Raw genomic sequence first — 21,129 nt, 5'->3', positions numbered from 1 at the left:
GGGCGCGCGGGGAGTCGGGCTGGGTGTCATGGCGCGGCCGCTCGCAAGGTAACGGTCGCCGCGCGGCGCGGTCTGGTGTGCGGAGCGTCCGTCCCGCCCCGGCCCCGCGGAGGGGGCAGCGGCCGGCCCGAGGAGAGCCCCCGCTGCTGGGTCCCGGTGTTCAGAGCCGGTGCAGAGCCGCACAAAGATCTCTCCCCTTGACACCAGACCGCGGGCCTAAGCCCCCACTGCTGCCGTACCACCCTGGCCAGCGTTCAGCGCCTGCAGAGAGTGAGCCCGGATCAGAGAGGCTTTTGCCCAGCCTGATGCTCCGGCCCTGGGAGTAGCTAAACCATCATTTTAATTTGTTTTAACTACTAAGCGATTTAACGTACTTTTTCCGGGGACTTTTTCTACTCGTAGCAACGACATCCATCCTTGAGTTTGCGTTCCAAATCTGTTAATATTAACAAAAAATGAATAATAAAATGAGTTATTTGTTAAATACTGTCAGATGGGTGCATAGATGGAGATCTCTGCGCCCTCCCCAGCCTTCATCCACAGCAAGAAAACACAGTTTCTGGATTGGCAGGCACAGGGATCCCCTGGAGAATGTGAACTTCAGGAAATTATTTTTAAATGTTTTTCCGTCTTTGCATGGGTCATCTCTTCGATGTCTATCTCAAAAACCAGATGTTTTTAGCACAGGTGCTAAAATGCAACCAGAGAAGAGTACAGAGGCCTTGGTGAGTGAGCAACCTCCCCAGACCTCCATGGAACTCGAAAAGTTTGATGATTCTGGGAACGTCAAAGTGAAACATGTAACAGGTCATAGTGAACTGTTCTTCAATAGTCTTCAGAAATGTACCTGCCCTTGCGATGTGCTGGACTTGGCTTCAGAGTCTGCTGTTTCCACTAAGCATTTCACAAACTGTTTAACAACAGTATGGAGGCTCTACAGAAACCTGTCTGATGACCAGCAGCGGTATGAGAAGCAGCTGATTTTTGAGCACCCAGCTTTTCCTCGGCTTTGCCAGCAGCTGCTTCAGAACTCAAGAAGGTTGGCACGGAATGACTTAGTGTTCAGTCTGCATGCTGTGGTTAACCTAGGTGTTCCTCAAAACACCCTTTTAGTCCAGACTTTGTTGAGAGTGTGCCAAGTAAGTATCAGAATCCCTCTTCTCCTAAGTTCTCCAAGTGGGTTGAAACCTTGGGGCTAATTCTGGAAGGCTGTGCAACATCAGAGAGGATTGGGTTATGTCATGGGTTTAGTCTGATGTTCCGTGGAAACAAGGCTCCCGTAGTTTATGTATTTTGAATTTTCTTGGGTTTGGAGACCATTGCCTAATTTCAGAGAGATTTAACAGAGGGAAGTTGCAAAAGTCATTACCCTTCTCAAATCAGCTAAATTTGACCTTTTATATCAATGCAGAACGAAAGCTTATGAATTAACTTCTGGGGTAAAGAGAAGTCAGCAGGTACAGATTAAGAGTGGTCATTTTTTCTTTTCTGAAACTTTTACTGATCTTAAGTAATCTGACACTGTGAAAACTTTAACAGGAAAGGCTCAATCAACTGGATAACCGATGTCTCTCAGTTTTGGCAACTACTCTTTCAGTGATGGATAAAGACAAGAATGTGAGCGCTCTTCAAGCTGGATTACAGTGAGAAAAAGATATCTTTCCCATGTTCCTTATATTTAAATGTTTGAATATATGTCTTAGAAATCGTGGGGGGGAGGGGGGCTGTCTGATGTCTGTACGCAAAAGATGTACTGTGATTTTAGGACTTCAGTGATCACATGGAATAAGAGCCGTGCAAAACGGTGATTTTTGGTGTTCACAGTTTCAAGCAGAAAGGCTTCCAATGACATAGGGTTATAATCTGCTACGCAGAGGATTAAAATGTTCTGACTTCACCTTTGTGGGCTTTTTGATCTTGGTGTATCCATGCCTATCTTTTGTCCATATGTAGAAAGGAGAGACTTGCTTACTTTGTGAAATATTTACATGGTTCTTGTAAATTGGTGGAAAGGGGGAGATCCATCTACAACTCTTCTCTGTCTTGGTGGCTAGAGCTCTTGCTCATTCTTATGTGCAGGGACAAGTGTCAGCAGTGCACTGCCTTAGAAAGCAACACAATATTTTTGTAGCTGTACAGGTATATTTAAGAGTGATTCAGACATAATATTTACAATATCTCCCTCTGAGACAGAAAGGGAGATGCTGGGAATGCAGAACTCCTTCATCTCATGCTTATGATCCTCAGTGTTGTCATATCTCCTTCTGTTCCTATGTCACTCAGCACAGCTTGTTGGGTTTTTCCCCTCACGTACACTGATTTGTTGTTTGTGTCCTCCCTTGAGTTTCTGGCTGTTTCAGGACACACTGCACATAGATGATTCTGTGATAAAAATCTCTTAATTTATGTTTTACACCCCCTAGAAGCATGTTAATTCCTTGGGGCTCAACAGCACTCACATTTGCACAATCACATGTGCAGTCTGGACAGGTGTCTTGCTGCTAATTTATCAGAAATAACACTCATCTGTCAGGATACCATTAAAAAGCATATAGAAATATTTCCATGCATAAAATATCAGTACAGCAGCTACTTCCTGGAGATGTGAAAAAGGAGATGGGAGAGGAGCACGGAACTACAGTGTTGACTTGGGAATACATTAGTGAGGGAGAGTGGAAGTAACTACCTGTTTCTGTTGAAGTGAGAAAAGATCTATGAAATAGTTGCTCTCTAGTTCAAGGCCTTGTGTGTGTTTCTTCATCAGATTACTAGTGGAGCAGCGCATTCCAACTGTCAGAGACATCTTCATACTGCAAAACCTGATGAAATGCGTGGGAAAATATGCTCCAGTCTTTCTGAAAAAGAAATTAGAGGTAAAATTACTTGGAGAATCATTTTACTTCCACAAAGCCTGTGCTCTTGCGTTGTTTGTAGTTGTGTTTGGCTCTTTGCAGACATTCAAAGAGAAAAATGTAATAGAAAGGTTAATTGCATTTGCTATATGAATTACTGTCCAGCTGTATCTGCAGGAAGAACTGAATTTAGAGGCTCTGAATATCCCACCATGAAAGGGGACAGAAAGGAATAGAGAGGATACAAAAGGAATTCAGGTAGTAAGATAGCAATGCCTTCACCTCTCGTTTGGGTTGACTACATAATATTTTACAGAAACACTTAGCAGCTACTCCCTGATTCCGTTGTCCAGAAGATGGCAGAAAACTTCTTTGTGATGGAGCTGTGTGTAGTAATGGCCTGGATCTAGAGAACTCACCTAGCTCATGTGTTTCTGAAATGTCCCCAGTGGTTGGAGGCAGGCTGTAGGATTTATAGCAGAGTGTGCTGGATTTCATCCCCTTACTTAAAAACAAGTTTGGAAACCTTCCTTCAAACAAAGCCCGGTAGTGTTTTCATCACATATCTGAAGGGCTCAGGTCAAAGTTTGTGATAGCATTCACAAGGAGGTAAAGGAAGATACCACTGATGGGAAACTGGGCGAGAATAGAGTTGTACAGGGGGCTCATGCAACTTATTACATCTAAGTAAATCTTAAAGCCTTGGACAAATTACCACTTCTCTCAGGATGGTGAGAAACCGGGTGGAGATGCGGTAGAATATGGAATTGAGGGCAAAGTAACACTGTCAACTTGTTAACCAAAAGGTGCTGTTTTTAGTATTGTGTAATCTCTGTTGTAGACATGTTTGGCATTTAACCTTTGATTTGCATGCAGTAAAAGTATTGTATTTTAACAGCAAATATACTTTGTAGTCTGATTTTTACTGCCATTTACATCAGCCTGATTCCTGCTTCAGTTGTCTTGTGGCATCACAACTGACTTTATGTGCCTCAGTCCACATTTGTAGCTGGGTGTCTGTATTGAAGATAAGCCACTCAGGTGTGCAGTGGGATCACTTTGAAGGCTTACAGATTTCACATGCAACTAAACCATTAATTTGAGTACTATTAAATCAACTGTGACAGTTATATTTATGCTACTTTTAAAGGCTTGGTAGAAAATATATATTCATAGTCTTTGGAATGAGCTTTACTGAAATGTCTTTCTTTAAAAAAACCCAACATATATGCATAACTTTCCTAGTGACACAGCTCTACAATAGTTGATCTGCTATAACTGACAGTAAAATGAGGTTAGTTACTTTGTGCTTTTGCTGTTTTTCGCTCCTTTTTCATTAATGTAAGCTTGAACAGGAATTTGAGAAAGTTCTGGTAACAATACCTTTGCCATAAAGCAGTGATAATATACTTGAAGAATGAAGGATTTAATAAACTCTAATTCACTTTAGATGGCAGTTTTGAAAGAGATAGACCATCTGACTTTCCCGAATGCTCTGCGTGTGTTCTTGGCTCTTGTTGCAATGAATTATTGTTCCAATCCAATCCTGAATGCCTGCAGTAAAAAGATCCAGGGTAAGAAAAAATATGTTTATTAAATTTCCCTTCCTTATACCACATTCTTCCTGATTATCATCTCATCTCCCTTTTCTGATTTCCTTTAAAACTCAGGAAACGTCTTTGTTTTACAGGATATTATAGCAAATGTGGAGCCATTTGACAAGCAGCAAGACAGAGAGTTACTGATCAATAACAACAGCAAATATCTTCTCTGTGCTTTTCTTAACATTTACTTGAATTACATATTTTTCTTCAGGCAAACTTTAGGAAAAATAATTTAATTCCAGCAAGAAAAATATTTCAGAAAAAGTTGTAAAACTAATCTGAGTTGGAAGTAGATTGGTTGGTGGCTTAGTGTGATTAGAATATATGGTGAGCATAAATTGATTCATATTTAAAATACATACTAGTTTGTGTCTAAAAAACCATTAAGATGGCAAAATATCATTCTTAATAGAAATGACCCAAGAGTGTTTGTACAGCCTTGATTTGTCCTAGTGGTTTATATATCTTAGGACACAGTCTTGAATTACACATAATGGCTTCTCCCATAAGACTTTCACCACACTGAGTACACAGGATAGATGGCGTAGACACAGTGAGCAGCTACTCAGTACTTCTGATTGTTTTTAGTGCATGTTCTTAGGACTTACACAATCCACATCACACAAATGAAGCTCGGGACAAATCGATGAATTTGTGGACAGAAGTGACCCTTATCAGAGGCTGGAGATGAAATAAGGAAGGGCAAGGAGGGGCACATGTTTGGGACCATGCAGCAAGGGAATTACTAAGGAGGTTTTCTGGGTCATCTGCTGTTGCTAGGGGCTCTTAAGAAAAAAAGTAGTCTCCCCTCTCATTTCTGGGCACCTGACCAGAACTGTAATGACTATGTACTTTATAGGTGTTCTTTGAGTTATTTTTTCGCAGCAGCAAGGAAGTGACCCATTGATGATACTAATTTTCTAATTATGCAGCAGAGAGGTTAAGATCAGAATGTCCAGTAATGGGGTTCCATTAACCTGTTTTCTTTAAGAATATTTATCATTGCAAGTCGCTGGCAGAGTTAAAGTCTAGTTTTGATGGATGCCAATCCTGCTGTTGTAACTATGCTCTTCTTTTGCATTCACTCTTTTATAATGTGTCTGCCTCTCATTGCAGCAAACAACGTTCAAGATGTTCAAGGGAGGGCATTGTTCATTACTACTTTATTTCATCTCAGAAGTAGGTCCATTTAGTGTGGCATATGAAGCAGCAGTCGTGTGTGGAGAAGTTGTTCATCTGCACTCTGTCGACATGCTCATATGCCGGGAAGTTACATTCTGGTTCCATGTTTTCCATTTTGTCTTAGACTAATGCTTTAGTGTTTGACAGCCTCTGGTACTTTTTAGACATAGATTCATGCTCTTGGCTTCTTGCTGTTTTGTAAAACCAAATAGGAAACAAAACATAAATTTCATTCATTAGTAGCTTTTGATCCACATCTTTGTTATTCCCTCAGATGAAATGAAGTGGGCAGCCCAGAGGCTCAATCAGTACTGAAGGGGCTAACCAGAGATTTTACATGCAGAATGCAAGGAGGTGCTGAAAAACAAGAATCCTGGAACAGAAGATGTTCCCAGAACACAGTCTTGCTGCTTATTTTGTTAATGTGTCCCCTTTTGATGGTTTATCCCATTACCTTGACCCTGTCTCACTTTTTTCTACCTCTCAGTTTCATGTGCTTTAGCTCATTTGATTTTGCATAGCTAGTCTCAAGCTATTGTGCAGTTCCTTATCTGCCGTCCCTGAGCCAAACCATTCCCACAGTGTCTCCAACTTACAGCTTCCATTGCTTTGTATCATTTGTTCCTTTTTGCTTTTCTGTTACAGAGAACGTTCAAGATGCTTCATTTCGGCAGTTAATTCTCATTCTGGAAGCTTGTTACACTCTCCAGTACCGTAACATAAAACTCTTTTCAGCATTAGCAGAATATGTTAATTCTACTGCTTGCCTGTGGGACAAAAGACAGGTGAGCTTGAGACCAAATAATACAGTGGTACTAGTAGAATATCTGGTGCTTTCCATCTTACCTTTCTTCATGTTTTTGTTTGCTTTTGGAGAACAGATTTTTTAGGAATACCAGTCTGATGAATTTGATACAGTTAAGTTTTAAAACCGCTGTTGTTCTATTTACTGAAGAATAAAGAGATAAAAAATAAAAGGAGTGGTAATAGTTTTTAAAAATTGCTTTCATTACAAATGCCTTTTATGAAGGCACTATATAGGATCCACTTTGCTGGCTTTGTTGTGCTTACAAAACTCTCCTTTCCTTTAGATTATGCATTTTCTCTCTGCCTTCGAGACACTTGCCTTTCAGCCTCGTGAGCTGATGGGGAGTTTTGCTGAGAAGGTGACAGAAGACCCTGAATTCCTCAACTTGAAAAACCTCTTGGTTGTTCTCCGTGTGTATTCACGACTCAACTATGTTCCCAGAGGCCAAAAGCATCTGTAGGTTTTCATTTAGAATGCCTGATAATACATTATGTAGTCATAGAGTAATGTATGGTAACCAGTATTTGATTTCATGTGTGAAAGAGTTCATAATTCTGCTTTATTAATCTGTAAGATAAATTTGCTGTGTCCTTTCATATTTTTTATACATAGTGTTTTTTAAGTTATTGAAAATGAAGACCTTGGTTCTGGACTGGCCAGGCTACTAAATGAGTTGATAGGTAGCTAGCTGAATTCTCAAAAGAAGAATCCAAAGTTGATGTTAGATTACACAACATATGACTATAAATGATAATAAGTATTTCTAACTTGTGTTTTTGTTTGAAATACATATTTTATATAGCTTTACTTGTGTATTTAGATACTTTTCTTCTGCTTTTGGAAAAGGTTTTTTGCGACTCTTGATAGCTGCTTGAATAAGTACCTCCCTCAGATTACCAGAGCAGAACTGCTGAAGGCAGTGTATTCGCTTTGCATCCTAGGATATCTTCCTCATCGTGCACTTGATGAGCTGCTGCAAAAGGACAGCAAGGGTGAACTGATACTGTCAGGTCAGGCCTTACTTCGACATGTTCTTGTGTTAAAAGACGTAGTCTGCCTCCTTAAGGAATTTATTGTAATCACCTTAAAAGTTTAAAAGTTAAGGAATGCAAATGTGACTAATACTAAATTTGAAGTCATCAGGACAAAGCTGATGTAATAACCAATAGCATGCACAGAGCTGTGTCCAGCAGAAGACAAAGACTGAAAAAATGGGCAGGTCCCAGCTACAGACTTAAATACTATAATTAGAAAATGTCTACTTAACAATATATTGAAGATCCTCAATAATATTCAGTGAAAAAATAACAGTGTTTTGATTCCTATACTGAAACCAATTTGCTCTGCCAGAACAGATTATAAATGATAATAAAATAAAAAAACATAGATTCCCAGAATGGTTTGAGTTGGAGAGGACCTTAAAGATAATGTAGTTCCAACTCCCCTGGCATGGGCAGGGACACCTTCCACTAGACCAGATTGCTCAAGGCCTCATTGTGTGCGATGTAATTTTTTTCTTGTATCCTTTTTCAGATGATCTTAACAGAGAACAAAAGGAAATGATGCTTCACTGTGTGAAAACATGTATGGAACTAGACAGCCCTTCCTTCACAAAGGCTGCATTTGTGCCGACTGAGAGTTTCTCCTCTTTAGTCTCTTTTACTCTCACAAAGGCGCAAAAGGCACTGATAGAGCTTCTGGGAGGTGAAGACATGTTTCGGCAAAATGTTCAGCTGCCATATAAATATCACATTGGTATGAAGCCAAATTATTCTTATGCTCTTTTAAATACATAATACTCCAAATAGCAGAGTGGTAATAAATGTGCACGGAGTGCAAGTGATTAAAAGTGTAACACTTTGAAGACAGTCTTTTAATAAATTGTGTCCTCAATTGGGAAATCTACTTTCTAGAATGCTTCTGTTAAAGTATTTAAATCAATTTACTGAAGTTTATGATTGCTCTTTTTTACAAAGCTGCTTTGAACTTTCTTTTAAGTATTGGTGAGCAGATGTTAATTGTACATAAATCCAATATAGCAAACTGTTCTAGAGAGTTAACCTGTTCAGAAACAAAGCCAAACAGCAGCCTTTTTTAGCTTCCTAACTTGTTTCTTCTCTGAAGTTCTGGCTAAGATTTGAGTTTTGTTTTCCTTTGTGAAGTGGTATATGACCTTTGATGGGTGATCATTTGATTACATTTGTTTTCTTTTATATTTTATATACTGTAATTTTTTTTGCCAGCCACCCAGCTTTCCAGTTTTTCCATATTTGTAATTATTGGTAATGACTTTTTTCCTAAATATTCCTAATGAGAGAAAGTTTTACAAGTATGATAGAGTGTGATGAAGACTAGTTCTTTAAAATTATTTCACTCCCATAAGGTTTTATTTACAGTTTCAAGAACAAATATTTTTTTTTTCTGGAGATGTATAAGCTATGGATGTTGATTTTGGTTGCAGAGAGGGGAAAAAAACCCATCAGTAATATGTAAATTACTAGAGAACAGCAATTACAGGCAGAGCAGTGATGGTGTCTGTTAACATTTTTCAGATGAGCTGTTTGAAAACATTTTGAACAACTAATGTTCAGATGGGAACGTTAATTGCAACTTCTTTTGGTGTTAAATGTTTTATTGCTCTGTTTTCAGATTTTGAAATCAGAATGGATTCAGACAGAAAGAAAGTGCTCCCAGTAACTGCGACAGATGTTCATGCTGACTCAAGTGTTCAAAGGTTATCTTTTTTGACAGCATATTTTTTTCTAGCAGGCTAGTTTTATTTGTATGTACTCCATCCAGTTACTTTCATTCACTGTTTTTCAGGAAAAAAGATGTAAATAACAGTTGTTATTTCTACTCACTGAAATATGCAAAAGTTGCCATGCCAGTTCAGAGCAACAACTCATCCAGCTGACAACCTTTTTCTAACAGAGCCTAGAGCTTAGCATTTCAGAAAAAAGAGGAAGGAAACATCAGAGTAATTTCATACTCTTACAGAGAATATAGGTTTTGAAGAATGACTAAAATCCCTTCCAAAAAATTGATACATTATGGATTTAAAGTTACAATTGTTTGTCCAATTAAATATTCAGTTATACTCCCAAGTCTCTAAAATGTGCAGTGATATGACAATTAATTCATCTGCTGAAATACAATTTGAGTAAAAAGAACGATTATTTCTTTGTTTAGGTGATTAATTTAGTCTTCTGAATGACCTCTCAGTAACTGAAGTGGGACACCTATCACTTAATGCTTAAGTAGAATTGGGTAATGCTTAACATTTTTGTACTGGGTCACTGCACAGCAATGTTTGCTTTTTAGGAAAAGGGGAGCTAGTGAATTGTGTGACAGAAAGTCACTGTCAGACTTACAAAGCTTTCGGCTTTCCTTGCCCTTCCAAGTAGGCTTCTGTGGCAAGAAGTAGCTAATTCTGAATACTAACAGATGATGGAAGTAAATGCAGAACCTGTCAGAGTAGAATTTTGAATGCTCTGTTTCCTTTCTCATTGTGGGAGAAGTGGAGGTCTAACATCTTAATTCTGCTGTAGATGTTTTGAGTAGGAGCTGGTACTTGTGTGAAGCTCATGGAAAATAAGAGGGTCTAAATTACTTAATTCTGGAGAATGGGAAAGGATATCAAAATTTGTGCAGTCCTATCATTTAGGCCTACCAAAAAGACATCATCGAATCATTGTCTTAAAAACAATTATTCTGCATTCACACAATGGAATCTTTTCTATGGAATTCTCTTAGTGGAGTTCTCCTTGGTTGTAGGTTGGCTTTTCTCTTTGTTCCTGCATCTGCTTTCTGTGTGGGTACAACACAACCCCAAGGGAAGCTGGCAATGAAGATGCGGCATCTGAGTAAACTGGGCTATCATGTGATTCTGGTAAGAAGAGTCCTGTTATGCTCTGTTTGGGTTCAGTTAGCAGTACAGTGATGGCAGAACAGGCCATGGTGAGCCTTCTCCAGAGAGATCATCTCTACTTAAATGGTACTGGTGATGTCATTAGGGAGAAAGGACAGAGGGGCAATGTAGTTCAGAATAACAACAAAATTTAAAAATCAAGCTACTGAATTCGTTGTAACTAAAAATCTTATGTGACTTTGGCATATTTTCCTGATTTTTATAGAATAAATGATAGGAAAATTTGCAATACAGCAACTTTCCAGCACTCGGTGATGGTTTCTGGGACAGGGTAGTTCGGTAAAGACCACAGAACTAATGTACCCTTTCCTTTTCCTTTCTTCAGATTCCAAACAAGAAGTTTCAGGAGATGACAAATGAAAATGCAGTGGAGTTTTTGAAAGGAAAAATTTATTCAGAAGATGATGCTTTCTGTTCTTCTGAAGATAATAATTAAAATAAACTAACAATTTGAGACTGTTGATCTCTTTTTCCTGTGTAATTGATGTATGGTTTTAACAGAGATAAGGGGTTTTTTTTTCACAACTGCCTACTCCAGAATGATACAGATTGAGTAAAATTTGTAAAGTGAACAATGTCTGCTGATAGTGGTGGTTTTCTCCTGTGAAATGGAAATGGGTTCTTAGTGGAAAGAATCCAAAATGCATTATGACATCTATTCCTGTTGAAATTTCTGAATTTTATTGTCACTTTGCTTCCCCTGCCCCCACACTCCGACTCAAATTTCTCTCTTGAGCTGTGTAAGGGGAAGGAATTTACTGTTTCAAGTACCATTGGAACCTGGGCTACAAATGCACTAGAAGGATTCCCAGCACTGAAAAACATTAGAGGTTACTTGAAAAGTTTCTGAAGAAATCAGCCTCAGTTTTCCTAAGTTCAGGCCAATTGTGATTCTGTTAGCTGCATGCCTTTTATTTTTGAATTTTTCTGTAATAGATTTTGGGACTTCTTGCTACAAACAGACTCGTGCTCTCTGATACTGTCTCCCCACAATTATTTAAAAGAGGTGTTGCAGTACTCAGATTTGTTCATTCCTTTGATGCATCTACACTGCAAATATGTAGTTGTGGAATTGACGATGTTGTCAGAGTCAAAGTTAATAGATTTGGAAATTGATGAGAAGAGAGAACTGGTATGGTACATCTTTTCCATTCTTGGTAACATTTACTGGTAAGATCCATTTGATCGGGAGCTGCTGAAGTACGTGGTAAGAGCGTCTGAATGCTCAAAATACGTATGCTTGCCAGCAACAACTGGCTTATTTCTGTGCTATAATCGGATCTTCAGTCACAATTTTGCTGTACCATAGCCAGAGGCTGATCTGCATGAAGGGAAACAGCAATACTTCCTGCAGTGACTATGTTCTACCTAACGGTGGTGGCCTTGCTTCACTTGATAAGCTACAAGGGCTACAGTTCTTTGTCTTTCTGAAGCAGCGTGGACACATTATTAAGATACCGCAATAATGAGATTTTTAAAGGTGTTACAGTGATAAGGTGAAAAGACACAATGTGCTTAAAAATTCACTGTCCAGCTTCTTGCAGAACATGAAAATACAATAAAGGGAACGTTTATGAAGGAAACTGCAAGTAAAGCAGCATTGTCAGTCCGGTGTGGAAAATGAAGCTTTTGTGCATCTCGGTCTCTGAAATGCAACATGTGCAGAGAAACAGATGCGATGCAATTGTAAAACATAACAACCACAGCAGAGTTCATCTGCTAAACTTAGGAAGTTTGTTACTCTTTCTAGATTTGCTACTTAAGTTAAGCATTGTCTTTACAAATTCATCTGTAATGCACGCAGCCTGATAAGCAGCGTTCCGATGCTCAGAGCTGGCTGACTCAACAGCTCTGGCTTGCACTGAAGACATCTGAAATGCTCTGCCAGAGAGTCAGGTAGTTCTTGGAGCTGTGTTTGACAAAGTTTTGGTGCTGTTAAAAGCTGAAGCCATGCAAAGCAAGCTTACACAGTGTCAGCTGTGACTTCCATCTGAGCTGGGGAACTGCTTCCTCTGCAGCTTCTTCAAGCTTTGCAGTCAGGTCTTCAGTAGCAAGTATGTTGTTCCCATGTCTTCAGGGGCAAAACACAGGCAGTGTCTGTTCTCTGGAGTGCCAGCAGCCTGAACCGTATTAACCACCAGTGGGCACAAAATGGCATAGAATCTGACATTAAATGTGCTGGTGACCGTTTATTTTTATAAACACCTAATAAGCAGGTGGAGACTTGCACAAGCCATATGGAAGTCTAATAGTCTGCCATAGTGATCATCTTGCTTATTAAAATGTCTTGCTTTATGCTACATCAGTAATTTCAGTGACATCAATAATGTCACCTATAGTGATTCAAGTAGTATGTAGCTGCTGCCAGAGAGATATCAGAGCTGTGGGTTTCTTAAATCTTTACATCTGCTACTCTTCTGCAATGTTTGGAATAAACCCAGGATTCTTAGGTGTCCATGTAGTAAGGGAGATCTAATTTCCAGTTTTATGCATTACAATATGTATTTAGAACTACCTGAAGGGACATTGTAGCCAGGTGGGGGTTGGCCTCTTCTCCCAGACAGCCAGCAATAGAACAAGGGGACACAGTCTCAAGTTGTGCCAGGGAAAGTATAGGCTGGTTGTTAGGAGGAAGTTCTTCACAGAGAGAGTGATTTGCCATTGGAATGGGCTGCCCAGGGAGGTGGTGGAGTCACCGTCCCTGGAGGTGTTCAAGAAAAGACTGGATGAGGCACTTAGTGCCATGGTCTAGTTGACTGGCTAGAGGTGGGTGCTAGGTTGGACTGGGTGATCTTGGAGGTCTCTTCCAACCTGTTTGATTCTATGATTCTATGAACACTCCTCTCCTGAATTATGCCTATTATAATGAATGGGAGACTCCTGATGAAAATTAGCAAGAACTATTTTGCTTGTGTAAATATGGATTTTATCACTGCATGGATTACTTGGTGCAAAAAGTGCCAAATCCCATTTTGAAAGGAAAACAGACACTGAACATGTTTCTAAATGACCTGCTAGTGAAGATAACGAGATTAACCTGCCCCTCTGCACCATTTTCAGTCTGACTCAAGACTCTGAAACATGTGCTTCTAACCTTTACTCACGCTTGGAATGCTTTCTAAGTGCAGTGGCTGGAAGTTTTTTCTGAATGAGGGGTGAAGAAACAGGAAGTTGAATATGGCTTTACTTCATGCAGCCCTTGGCTGTGTCTTATAAGTGGTTGGAACCCAGATATTCACTGTGGTGTTTGACTCATTAAAGCTATTTCAAGGGTGAATCCAATCTGTAGCAAGACTAAGGTTCCCATGAAATAGAAATAGGTAATTTATTAAGTAAATTAAATTGCTGAGGGAGGGGAGGATCCTCATTGGTTTGGAAGGCTTGTTAAAAAGATAAAGCAAGTAAAGTTCTTGATTATGTAGCTATGACTTAAATAGAGTGGACTTAACTGCACAAAGCAGCCATGTATTTGACCAGATCCTTGTATTCAGGCTGCATATTTTATTCTGGGACACAAAGAAGTCTGAAAAGTAGATCTATATCAATCTTCCTTCATTCTGAGCTGTGAAATACCAGACTTAAGTAATGCCTTGCTAATCTCAGAGATACTGCCTTATATGATTCTTGATTTTTACATGCTGTTAGATGTCTATCTTTTTGATTTATAAATCTTATCCTATTACAAGAAAAAACCCAAAACTACAACAACAACAACCCAATTCTGGCTTATTTGGTTAATTTTTTTCTTGAGAATAATGTGTATACTGCTCATCCTTTGAATTCTTCAGATCAGCCAAAGGCTATCCACATACAAAGGGCCAAGAAGCCTTTTGTCATGTACCTCAATCAATAAGAAAACATGGTGAGGTTTTACAAGTGTAAGTTATATAGCAAACTTCAGTGGATCAAGGATGATATTAAGCATTGCAGGCTGTGTGAAGAAATCTAAAATGAGAGCAAGAAACTGGAAGGCAGAAGATGTGGGCTGCAAGGGTCAAGAAGGCTGTTGCATGAACAGAAAATAAACTAGTACCATCTGAGCAAAAATGGAACAAAGTATGTGAAGTGATTTGGAATGAGAACAGTGACTGTTTGGAAAACCAAACTGCTTCCATAAGCAGCTGGATTTGCAGACCCTGATGACCTGTAGTTCTCTAGTCCTTAGATTTGCTTATGTCTAAAATCATACTGGCCCTAACTCCAGCATTCTCAGAGTATGAAATATTCCAACCTTAGCACACATTGCATTGAAGAGGCTTCAGTTTCAGTGCCTGTTTACTGACACTAGAATATCTGAATTTGACAATAATTGCAGGTGTTTTATAGAGCTCAAAAAGGATGGAGCATTCACTCCTAGGTACCTAGGTGAAATGTGCTGAAATTAGTTATTTCAGAACAAAAGCAGAGGCACGGTTATCCGTTGTTCTCCACATGCATGCTTTTAAAGCAATTATGGTGCTTAAGCATGTTGTACTGAACGTGTAACCCTGTGTTTTTTGCCGTTCTGCATTGTTCTTCTAAGTGATTCAAATGTAATAGAACTCTGAATGATGTTTAAGATCTGTCCTTCTGACCTGTTGTAGCAGGTTTTTTATTTTTTCATTTCGTCTGGACAACCACAGTATAAAATGAATGCACGAATGTAGTGGCAACTGTAAATAGCCACCCAGGAAAAAGAAAGAGACTCTGTCTTTGGGTCTGCAGCAAAAGTCCTTGTGACCATAGATATAGATAATCAGCGAGCTTTTTCTTTCATCCTATTCCCTCTCTCTGAAGATGCTCCCATGCTATACTCCAGTAACATTGTTGCCATAGCACCCATCAAAACCCAGATATGCTTTAGGTAGCAAGATGCAAATTTTTATAAATGGGAGAATTTCACTTTTCAGTGCTACATTCATGCCTCCAGACAGAGGTAATTACTGAACGCCCTTTGTCATTCCTAAGTATAGGACATAGTTTACTCTTCCTGGTTCAGTCCTGGTTCAATCCGCAAAGGGCATCTGCTAAATTTTCTGTATTTGCCTGTTTGATTTTCACGATATAGATTCCACTGCACATAAGATGTTACCTGTACTCTACTACCCTTTAGAACTGTAAGGATGTGTGTGTGGAGTGTGGAAAAGGGAGAGGCTGATCAACTGGTTTAAATCAAAGTCAGGGCACTGGAGCAGCTGAGACTCTACAACTTCAAAGCAGAAAACTTGAGCTGTTACGAGAGCCCAAGTTTCTCCATCTGCATGCCCCCCAGTTTAGGAGGGACATTGAGATGCTTGAGCGTGTCCAGAGAAGGGCGACGAGGCTGGTGAGAGGCCTTGAGCACAAGCCCTATGAGGAGAGGCTGAGGGAGCTGGGATTGTTTACCTGAAGGGTGGTTGTGGCCAGGAGGAGGTTGCTCTCTTCTCTCAGGTGGCCAGCACCAGAACGAGAGGACACAGCCTCAAACTATGCCAGGGGAAATTTAGGCTGGAGGTGAGGAGAAAGTTCTTCACTGAGAGAGTCATTGGACACTGGAATGGGCTGCCCGGGGAGGTGGTGGAGTCGCCGTCCCTGGAGCTGTTCAAGGCAGGATTGGACGTGGCACTTGGTGCCATGGTCTAGCCTTGAGCTCTGTGGTAAAGGGTTGGACTTGATGATCTGTGAGGTCTCTTCCAACCTTGGTGATACTGTGATACTGTGATACTGTAAGTTGGTGAATTGGACTCTAACTGCACAGAGACAGGTGTAAATGGTGAGAACTGTCACCAAAGTCTTGCTGTGTACTTAGATGAAATGAGATTCAGGAAACATACAGTGGCTTGTTTTGAGGAGCAGAACATGGCATGTTTATATGCTAAGGGATGGAGAAAGACCAAGCACGGAGCTCAGATTTGAAATGTCAGTCACAGAAAAGAATATTTGATACTTCAAAAAATGTGTGGAAGGCCAATACCTGCCTTCAAACAGTTCCTTGCTATGGGGAATTTTCTGGAAAACACACAGGCAACCTAAATCACCCCTTGTACACTATCAAGTATAATGTAAGTAGAGGGTAGAGATTGATGATGCATTTGTCTCTGATGTCTTAGAATATGCTCCATGTGCGACTTATCCCAGAGATACACCATTTCCTACAAGAATTTTCAGATTGGTCACTTCTGTATAAATGTAAGGAAAATTCTAGAGAGCTGGAAAGTTAAGCAGGCAAAAAAAAAAAAAAAAGTGTGTGCATGTCTGTTTGGAGATTTGCTCTGTATCAGTCTATGCTTAAGGAACAGCACAGAATAATGAGTTCTTCACTGATGTCAGCAGGAAGACTTCATTCTCAGTAGGCACTACTCCTTGCAGAAGGTAGTACTGCGAAAGATGAAGGTTGGTTGGATTTCTGCTGATGTTGAATAAAGAAAGAACTTCCCAAACTTCACTGCTGGTGGTAGGCTTGATATTAATTTGCTGAATCTAATAACTCAATATTTGAAAGGGGGAAAAGAGAACAACAATGAAGAGATCAAACCCACTGTCTCTGAACAGTGAGTATTTTCTGGCACTAAGACTCTAGACAGAGACATGGACAATTTGATTTCAGCTTGCCACCAGTTGTCTGTCTGCTCATGGGCAAATGGCTCAGGAGGTCTTCATGGCACACCCAATGTCCTGGTGTTAATACTATCCTGATAGTTCTATGACTTGAATGCCCTGCCTGGTATTGGAAGCACACTCCCAGCACTGCTATTGGCTGAAGCTTCAGGTCCTCTCCTTGTACAAAGAGTGGTAACAGTTCATCCATGAGAGCAAAGGAAGTCCTGGCTAATAGCAAAGAATCTGCCTCACTTCATTGAACAATCCCAGAATTTGTGACCTGCACAAGCCATGGCAATAGCCTTTCTGCAAACCTACTCAGCCCTGTAACAAGAGTACTTCAAAGTTTCATTACCCAGTCTCTTCTGCAGGTACTATTAGCAGCAACTATTTTTTATGAAATCAGACACCAAAATACAAGCTGTAACTACTACCTGTCACATACACAGCACACTTAAAACCTGGCTTTAAAATTCTTTTAAGGCTCATTTGCAAAAATACACTGGAAATTCTAGGGGGGGAGAATTAGGATGACTGAGTAGAATGGACTTGTTTGGCTTAGATGAGATCCACTTTGAGAAGTTTTGTCAGGCACTATTAGTTTCACTAATAATCACTGAGATTCCTCAGGGACATCATAACCGTTGTTAACAGATCCTCCCAATGGCTGAGGGGTTTGTAGTAGTACTCAACCTTGCATGGATATACATACATAACTATGTGCTGCAAGCAATACTCTTCTGCTCAATGGTGCTGCTACTGAACAGAAAGCTGAGTCTGTATATCATTGATAGAATGAAGGCCAAAGGTTAATACGATCATGGTTTATAGCTGCAAAAACTAATTACTTCAGTTAAAGTGAATATAGCGTATATTGTTTGGATCTAAGAAATCTTATGCAAGCACATTCACATATAATCATAAAGTATTTTAGTGCTTGTAATAGAAGTCATTAAAAATGATGTTGGTTATTCCAGAATACAGTGCAGTAAGCTTGTCTTTTAACTATTAAGCCATAATGGAGACTTATATGCCATCCTCTGCAGTCTGCTAGTAGCACTAAAATAATACTAGTTTATTTATTTAAAAGGTAATTGTTTTATTTAAAAATACAAGATAGGCTTTTAATGTTACATGATATCTTCTTTTAGAAGGTCTAATTAAAACAAACATACTGCTTTGACAGCAAAAAGTTTACAAGAAATTTTCTTCCTTCACTGAACGAGGATTCTTGCCTAATTCTTGCACACTCAGAACATCAATATAGGATCAAACACTTCTGAAAATCCCTTTCCTCAGGGCACTACCTTTGAAACCATAAGTTCTAATCATGTTATCAGAAAGTAGTCTTATGAGGAACAGTTTTCAGGACTGCTGAAGGTCAAATCTAGTCTTTCTAACTATGGATTCAGGCACGTTCAAAACTTCCAGAAAACTTAATCTTTGATCAAACTACAAGGGCAATATTGTGCAGCCAGCTTGTATGTGTGTCTTTGGGTTCAACAGTTAACCATTGCACCTGAAATACACAGAGGCGCAGCACCTCTGTAGAGAGTTTTCCCATAGGAACTGTAGGGCTGTAGAATTTTGTGCACAATTCCGTGTAAAGGTCACCACCTGTAACTGCTAGAAATAAGCCAACAATATTTCTTGTGTTTTACTAACAAGTGGAAAATACCTTGATTTCAGCTTGTATGTTAAAGCATCGGCTCAAAATCCCTCAGCAGTGACATTTTTCATGCCTAAAGGATGAAGGAAAAATAACCACCCAGGCCATTTATACCTATTAAGGAAAGACAATTCATTAATAACATTCTCCTTTCCTGGTTAAACAAAACAGTGTCTGAGGAAATTGCTCTGCCAGCCTAATACCAACACAGATCACAGAATCACAGAATGCCAGGGTCTGGAAGTGTGGAAATCCAAGAAAAAAAAGGAAAATAATGAGTTGTGTACAAGCATTCAACTTTCATTCCCACAGCTTCAGGATGCCTCCCATGGTGGGAGGAGAGATAGTGGGACACCTGGCCCAGGGGAAAAACAAGACATGAAATATATTAAAGACTGGGCCATACATCACCTGGATTATGTTAATGCATTGTTAGCATGATGGTATAAAACGAGTCATTGCAAGGTGATAGGAGTCCTTTTCCCTTACACAGGTATTATGCTTGCACTCATCATGCAATAAAGTGCACTTGCTTCAGTCCAAAGGGTGTCATTGTATTTGTCAGATTACTGGCAGTGACATGGGAAGAACCTCTAAAGATCATCCAGTCCAACCCATCTGCCAGAGCAGGATCACCTATACCAGATCACCCAGGAATGCATCCAGGTGGATTTTGAATACCTTCAGAGAAGGAGACTCCACAACCGACCTGGGCAGCCTGTTCCAGTGTTCTGTCACCTTCACAGTGAAAAAATTCCTCTTCATATTTACATGAAACTCCCTATGCCTCAACTTCCACCCATTGCCCCTTGTCCTGTCACTGGGCATCGTCTAGAAAAGCCTGGTTCCATCCTCTTGGCACTTACTCTTTACATATTTATAAACATTCATGAGGTCTCCCCCCGATCTTTTCTCCAAGCTAAAGAGCACCAGCTCTCCCAGTCTCTCCTCGTAAGAGAGATGTTCCATTTCTTTACTTTGTGGCTCTGCACTGGACTCTCTCAAGCAGTTCTATGTCCTTCTTGAACTGGGGGCCCAGAACTGGACACAGTACTCTGTATGCAACCTCACCAGGGCAGAGAGATGTTGCTTTCATAAGGAACTGCTAACTGAAGTGGTGCTTGAATCTCCTCTCTGATAACAAAGCTGTCCGAAAACAGCATCCTGAGACTTGTGGAGAGAGCGCAGGCATTATTTTGGACAAAGACACAGCACACTGATGTTTCCAGTTTGGGCTCAAAATACTTGAGTGTGTATAAATGCTGTGAAACCTATAAAGGTGCCTGTAAATGTGTATACTTTGAAATCACTAGATCCTGTACTAATTGTCAAATTCAATCCACTAAGCTAAAGCCTATGTATCCTATGTCACTGGATGATCTTGCACTTAAGGCTGGATTAAACCAACGTTAAGGTTTGCTAGTAACGTAATTTGAATAGAGTGCATGTTGGATGGAATTCTTTCTAAGACTGTTAAAATTTCAACTGCAAAGTTAACAGGGTGTTTTCAGTGTAATCTCAAAGAAAGAGAGGAAAAGTCAAAAAAGGACTCTGGAAGAGAATTGAAAACAGCATTGTTTCCAGTACGTTCCCACTTACACTAATATTGTTTCTGGAGCTAATGAGGCTTCAGAACAGTTAGCACTGTCAAATCACAATGGGATCCAGAGAACATTAGAAAAAAACTTTTTCTAACAAAGCTGTGAAAGCCTAAGACTTATCATACTGAGAGGAACGACAACTTACATTGCAAACCACACAATGTGTTGCTGAACATTCATATGCTACAGAATTAAGACCGTATACTTAATATTGTAGGATGAATTGGAATATTTTGACATTGCTCACAAAGACAGAATTATCTTTTAGTACTTACAGAATATAGAATGTTTCCTATGATAAGCCAGTGGGAAACAGAATTGTCAATTTCTTGTGTGCTTTCTCCAAGTAAATCCACAGCAATAACTAGAGAATATTTTCATAAAGCATCTGAAATATCCACCCCCCATCTTCAGAGGAGCAGAGGACTGAGATTTAAGGTACATTAGTTAGCATGCTACTCAATTGACCCTACTGAGTAATGACTCTGTCTTGGACAGGTATTGTGAGTTTTCTGCAGCAAAGAGATTTACTGGATGATAATTTTCTCAGAATCAAGGTGATGATCTAAAACAGCAAACCAAAACCAACAAAACATGTTGGTCATGTTGAATCCCATCTAGTTCTTGTTTGTTTTTCAGTTTAGATGGTGTCAGTGTGGGATTTCACTATAAACTGAGAAAGCTGAACAATGATGATCTAGTGTTTATGGAGACATACAAGTGTGTATTTTTTTGGTCTTCTTAATAAGGTCTTTGTCCTTGAAACTTACATTCAGCTTAGCAGGAAACCTGGTTTCAGGGAGCTACAAGGATCAAACTTGCCACTGTAAGATAATTGTTTAAACTATGCTCTGTGCTTCAGTATGAAATCTTTAGATGAAACAGTTCTAGCTTGTGGCTGTTGCTACACAGACTGTATGTAGATAA

General features: G+C 39.7%; 1 protein-coding gene across 1 annotated transcript; it reads left to right on the top strand.

The window, feature by feature from the left end:
• The first annotated feature begins 3 nt into the window (after positions 1 to 3).
• Positions 4 to 10,837, top strand: FASTKD2 (FAST kinase domains 2). Its single transcript, XM_064161049.1, has 11 exons — positions 4 to 1,139; positions 1,540 to 1,643; positions 2,765 to 2,873; positions 4,303 to 4,426; positions 6,284 to 6,423; positions 6,730 to 6,902; positions 7,293 to 7,456; positions 7,980 to 8,201; positions 9,096 to 9,180; positions 10,221 to 10,335; positions 10,700 to 10,837. Exons 1-11 carry the CDS (start codon positions 456 to 458, stop codon positions 10,808 to 10,810), a joined length of 2,031 nt encoding a protein of 676 aa, XP_064017119.1. The 5' UTR covers positions 4 to 455; the 3' UTR covers positions 10,811 to 10,837.
• Positions 10,838 to 21,129: the final 10,292 nt, after the last annotated feature.

The sequence above is a fragment of the Pogoniulus pusillus genome, chromosome 2 (assembly GCF_015220805.1).
Source record: "Pogoniulus pusillus isolate bPogPus1 chromosome 2, bPogPus1.pri, whole genome shotgun sequence".
Classification (NCBI taxonomy): Eukaryota; Metazoa; Chordata; class Aves; order Piciformes; family Lybiidae; genus Pogoniulus; species Pogoniulus pusillus.
This window is presented reverse-complemented; position numbering and strand designations above follow the sequence as displayed.